The following is a 6,000-nucleotide window of genomic DNA, read 5'->3' as shown; positions in this document are numbered from 1 at the left end:
TATAAGCTACCATACAATATCATAATATATATATAAACAATCATAAGATATTATCAAATTTACAACCCAAAAGATATCATATATCTCTATATTGGAGATATAGATAATAAGATTGTCTACATAAAAAGTTACTAATTACACAAACTTAAGTTTATAACAAAAGTCATGACAAATAATTAGATGTTAATATTCTTATACCAACATGATATTCAAAATTTCCGTCATCAAACAAAATCATCAGGCAATAAAACTTGAAAAAGACAAACAAACCATGGAAATCAATTAACTATTAAACAAAAAGGTTACTAACATATATCATAAAGACTTTATGTAAACATAAATATGTAAATACTTTTGTTGTAATACACACAAAATGTGAAAATGTAACACAACTTTATAGTCACAACAAATGCATAAAACTGGTTATAAAAATCATATAATTTTGAAACTATAATATTATTGAAACAAACATATTAAACATAAACACTAAAACAAAAGAAGATCTAAACATGTGAAGTAAAACTTACCAACCATCAGCTTCATCTACAATCCACCAAAAAACCAAACTGCCATAACAACCTACAAAACAAAAAAAACGATTTTACCAGTTTATTTACGTTTTTGGAATTTGTATTTATAAATTAATGTAATAACATAAACAACCAAAACATAGCAAGCAATAAACTAAATATATAGACTAATTAAGTAAATAAAAAACTTATTGAATAACTGTTACCTTAAACTTCAACATCAGAATCCAAAAAACTTTGAAGATCATCAAAATCGGATTCATAATTTTGACAATCTAACAACCATTTAACTTTCTGACCGACCTCCTCTTCCAAATCAAAATGTGCCCTGTGTTTTCTCTCATTCGAAAGCATTAACTCATCCAAATCTCTTAATAGGTAAAGATCATTGGATTGCAATATTGTTTTTGGCTTAACAGTCTTCTGTTGGCCATTGACATACTTTATAACAACTAAATTCTGGATAGGATAAAAATACCACTCACTAGCATTGACAACCGAAAGTACTTCTTGATCATGTTGTACAATATCTTCTCGTATAGCATTCATCATGGAGTTCTCTTCATCTGTTAGAATTACTTTGCGATTGCCAACGGTGAATATTTGGTACTTGTTGAGAATACCAAAAGACATAACAGAGTGGATGTTATACTTGTGAATTACCGAAAGATCACTAATAAGGAACTCATATCTGTTGTAATCGGTGGAAAATTTCTAGTTAACAATTGTCGACATTGTGGAAGAAGATGAAAAAATTATTGTGTTTAATTGAAGAAGTTAGGGTGTGATTATTCATCTTCAAAAACCGTATAAATTAATCAAAAATTAATGGCGGTTTATTGAATCAAGAAAACTAATTATTAACCATATAGTCTCAGACTGTTTTAAACATTATACCTATTTATGTTTTTTTTTAAATCTGGTAAATAGATAAGTTATACAATATATATCAAATAACTTAGGCTAAAAATATAAAGTTTAATAAAATATCCTATAAATACATTTTTTTGAAAATTAAATTTCTAAAAAATACTGAGTACAAGATAAAAGTGAAATTATAAAAAATAAGAATAATAAATGGATAATTAATAAACAAACATATACCTATAGTTAGACATAAAAAATTAACACAATCCTTTTATAAAAAAAAAGTTAAAGGTAATTACAACATTTCAAACATAAATGAAAATGAAATGTAAAAACTCATACAAGGTTTCCAAATATTTCCTTATACACAACGTTTTTTGTTTCGTTAATCAGCTTGGATTCTTTATCTAGTAAAACAATCTTAATACCTTGCCGAGTCTTAACTTAGACAAAGCAACATAATGTTGGCCATGTGTAAAAACCAGGTCTTTTAAATATAATCCAACACGCGATAACGATTGTCCTTGACTTTTATTTATAGTCATTGCAAAACAAACGGATATAGGAAACTGTCTTCTCTTTAACTTGAATGGAAGCTTCTTATTAGACGGTGTAAGACTTGTTCTGCTAATTAATGTACGAAATCCGATATTTGTACCAACAACAACCTTAGCTTTAATGACGCGTTTTCCCAAACTAACAACTTGTAGTCTAGTTCCATTGCACAAACCTTTTTTCTTATTAATATTTCTTAGTAACATAATAGGAACTCCCACCTTAAGTAACAAATGATGGTTTGGCATTCCAGACATCTTTATACCATTAAGGAAATCAGGAGAGTACAACGTGGGATCAAAATCCTCTGAGACACTTTCAACCTCATCGATACTATCTGAACTTAAGTATTCCATTTCTTGACCAGGAAAATATGATAACATACGATCATTAATCTCTTGAACCACCTCATTTAATGGAGCAACCAACGCCCGTTCTTGAAAGTAAGTAAAATCGTTAAACCTTTCTAACATAGAAGGATAAACAAAGTCTATTAAATCAGACATAGGATCAAGGGAATGTTTTATTAGAAGATCATCTGGAATTGATATAGTTGCTTCACCATCATTCGGACCACCAAGATTACCTTCACCAATACCCAACAACCAATCAGCAAATTTTTTTAATCTCTAAAGTGTTTGTCATTTGAGAACCAACAGTCAACCTCATGTGCTTGGTTAGTTTCAAAACCTTACACTTTGACCATATGTAAGAAGAACTAATTGTGGCATTGACACACTCGTTTCTTGTTCCATTCTGTACAACAGGTAAAATCTGTCTGAAATCACCCCCAAGAACAACTACCTTACATTCAAACAATGATTCAGAAGTGTTGGCCAAATCATCTTTCATAACATCTTTTAGCGTTCTGCCAACGCTTCAAACGCATTTTTATGAATCTTGGGAGCTTCGTCCCAAATTATTAATGATGTTTTCTTCAATAAGTCAGAAACATCAGTATTTCCCTTAACCTGAAAATTTTGAATATGTAAACATTATATTAAATAAAATAATTAAAAAACATAAATTTAACTGTAAAATAATAACTACCTAATAAAATTTATAATACATACCTAACATTGGGAGTCCTCGGTAAGATTGATTGGAATGAAGAATCTTGAATGAGCAGTTCTACCGCCTTCTAAAAATAAACATGCTATTCCACTTGAAGCAGCATTAAGAACAATTTCTCCCTTAGACCGAATTGAGGCGGATAAAGTTTTCCATAAGTATGTTTTGCCAATGCCTCCATAACCATAAACGAAAAAAACACCACCTTTTTTACGTTTCCATGAGTTAAATATTTCGTTGTAAACGTGTTTTTGTTCAGAAGTTAGAGATATGTATAAATGCTTAAAATCATTTGTCAAAGCAACGGTATCATAAGCTAGTTCTTCCATCATAAGAGGATTCAGTGAGACAGATATAGTTCCTGATCTGGAAACGGCATGTGCGAATTCCTACGTAGAGATGAATTGTTTGATACCAAAAACTCCTTAATCTCAAGTAATGCCAAGTTCTTAAGTTGCTCGTCACTAAGAAACAAATCTGAAAAATAATTAATTAATTTACCTTAAACTAAACTACAAAAACAACAGTTCACATATATAACAAAACTAACCTGGATTCTTATGTTTCTTTTGTTGATAATAAAGAATCTCGTCGACTAAGAATTGCCATGTATTATCCCAAACGTAATCAGGTCTTGATAAGGAGAATGTTATAAGCATTGTTGCAAAAAAATTTCTTAGATAATATCCGTTTGCGGTATGGCTTGCTTCCTCTATTGCTTCTATGTACTCCTTATCATCATCTAAAAGCCCTCTTCTATAACATGCATCTCTAAAAGAATCACAAACAACACCATCTACCGTGCGAATATCTTCGAAACATTTGGGTCCTTTAACCATGTTTAAAGGTATTCGTAAGTAGTAGGCCTCATCAAAAGATGCAGGAACGGCATGAATTCTACCAATAGCAAATCCCTTTAGTCTTGGTACTCATTTCGGTGGTACTGTTTTTTTCCATACAAATTTTGTTGGAAACTCAGCATATGATAGCTTCCTTGCATGCCTATAGTTTTTATTGGCTTCCATCCAACCAATAAACATTGAAGCGGCATTGGAAGGCTTCGTAAGAACGTCTTCAATATCTTCCTCAGGACCATAAATTACTTGTTGTTGACCAGGTAAATGGAAAGGAAGTCTCGTAACAGCCGGGACCCTGTAATGAACATCAAAAGCAAATATCCTACAGATAGCCTCACATGCAGATTAATATCCACAATCGTAAAATGCTTAAATCCCGTCTGCATTAGGATCTTCATTATCGGGGCTGTTATTTTGGACAAGGGAAATTGTAGCACGATCTGGACCCTTATTTATATATTTAAACAAATACTTGATTGATCCTTCTTGATTGCACCACTCGACATTTATATGGGCTTGATACTTTCTTAACAGAATTTTGTTGTAACGGACAACACTTCTATTATCTAAATTTATTCCTTTCTTAACGACGTAACGTCCATTATCTCTTTTTTTATAAATTGGAAAACCTTTTGAATATATACTTGTCTCACTTTGAAATCTTTTTGGAAAATTCTTGGAACATTCTCTATCAATCATGCAGCTACAGCTCAGGTTAGCCTCACCACAAGGACCATGAAGCATATGATCGGACACAAGCCAGTATAGGTCTGGTTCGGTGAACTTGTCTGGAATTTCACTTAAAACAAACTTATCTATATTTGATGGATTATGAATTTTATTATCTGGATGAATGAATAAGCAAATATGGGCATGAGTTAGACCCACGTTTTTGAAACTCAATTGTGTAAACGGTTGCATTTGGAATTAAAAAGAAAAATTAGCATAAAATAATAAAATAAATATCTTCAAAATTAGCAGGACAAAATATGAAAACATAATATTTAATTGAGAACCGAACCTGCTTTAACCTTCCCAAACAAAGACTTATCCTTCAACAACTTAATCATTGAATCAAGCTTCATCTTAAAAATACGACATAATATATCGGGCCTGTCTTCAGAATTTAAACTGGTATCCTTCAAAAAACGCTTGACTTCTGGCCAACCGGGATTGCACGTAATGGTTAAGAAAAAATATGGATAACCGTACCATCTACAAAGACACATGACGTCCAAATAATTTTGCATCATATATCTACTTCCGCCAGTAAAAGATGATGGAAGAATTACACGCTGACCAGATGTGGAAACATCTGAAGCTCCTGATGTCTTAAGGTTTCTAAGGCTTTCGTATGTGTCACACCTAAGTTCACTCTATTTAGAACGTATAAAATGCAACCTTTGACTCTCAACCATGGTGTATTTGTCTACCAAAAGCTGCTGAAAAAGCCTCCTACCATTTAAGGGTAGTGAGAATTGGTTCGGCCTATCTTGTAACCTGTATGCAAAGAACTCTCGCATGGTGCACTTCTTACGGGCAGTAGTAGATGAAGGATCGACATTCCTATGAGGAATGTCTATCTTATAACCATCCTCACCAAAAGGATAAATCAAAGGAAATTGGTGAGGAGTATAAGAAGGATGAAGCTCACTAATTCGTCGAAGACCACCAGACCTCGAGTTAACTATTATATCTCTATTGTCCAAGGCATCACCAATATCTCCAACAATAAGAGCAGCAACCTCAGAGGCCATTGGTAAGTTATAGGTCCTAGCATCATATTTCCTTGTTCCAACAATGCGGAGTTTTAAATCATTCTGAGGATTTTCTTTGAAAGAATCACGTACCATCCGATATGCCTAAACCAATGGATTTTGTGAGTCTAACATTTCCTTCAGATAATTAATAATATAATCATTAAAATTTTTGGCATCTGATGATGATTGACTGCAAGAAAAACAAAGGAAAAAATACACTCTAAAGTTAATATAGATGTAATATATGAGAAAATAATATGTTTAGAAAAATTAAAAACATATACTGGTTAAGGTAAGTCTTACCCAAAAACTCCCTGTCGGTTTGAAACTTCGTTCTCTGTATCATAAATATATAGTTGA

At 32.0% G+C, this 6,000-nt stretch overlaps 1 protein-coding gene across 1 annotated transcript; it reads right to left on the bottom strand.

The window, feature by feature from the left end:
• Positions 1-737: 737 nt before the first annotated feature.
• On the bottom strand, positions 738-3,862 carry LOC143611359 (uncharacterized). Its single transcript, XM_077085571.1, has 6 exons — positions 3,574-3,862; positions 3,439-3,500; positions 2,829-2,923; positions 2,648-2,730; positions 1,826-2,538; positions 738-1,244 (listed from the first exon to the last, which is right to left on the bottom strand). The coding sequence occupies exons 1-6, from the start codon at positions 3,860-3,862 to the stop codon at positions 738-740; spliced, it is 1,749 nt and encodes a 582-aa protein (XP_076941686.1).
• Between the last annotated feature and the right edge of the window lie 2,138 nt (positions 3,863-6,000).

Source organism: Bidens hawaiensis, unplaced genomic scaffold (assembly GCF_021521415.1).
Source record: "Bidens hawaiensis isolate Kalapana, Puna unplaced genomic scaffold, B.hawaiensis_p1.1 tig00030806_1, whole genome shotgun sequence".
NCBI lineage: Eukaryota > Viridiplantae > Streptophyta > Magnoliopsida > Asterales > Asteraceae > Bidens > Bidens hawaiensis.
Note: the sequence above shows the minus strand (reverse complement) of the source record. Positions and strands in the feature narration are given on the sequence as shown.

What these genes read in the sequence shown, in the direction of transcription:
- LOC143611359 (XM_077085571.1), bottom strand. Translation starts at nt 3,862, where the DNA reads ATGGTTAAAGGACCCAAATGTTTCGAAGATATTCGCACGGTAGATGGT. An exon ending in TTGAGATTAAGGAGTTTTTG is followed by an intron (nt 2,924 to 3,438) that starts GTATCAAACAAT and finishes CAAAATTTTCAG; the next exon opens with GTTAAGGGAAATACTGATGT. An exon ending in TTCTTACATATGGTCAAAGT is followed by an intron (nt 2,539 to 2,647) that starts GTAAGGTTTTGA and finishes GTATTGGTGAAG; the next exon opens with GTAATCTTGGTGGTCCGAAT.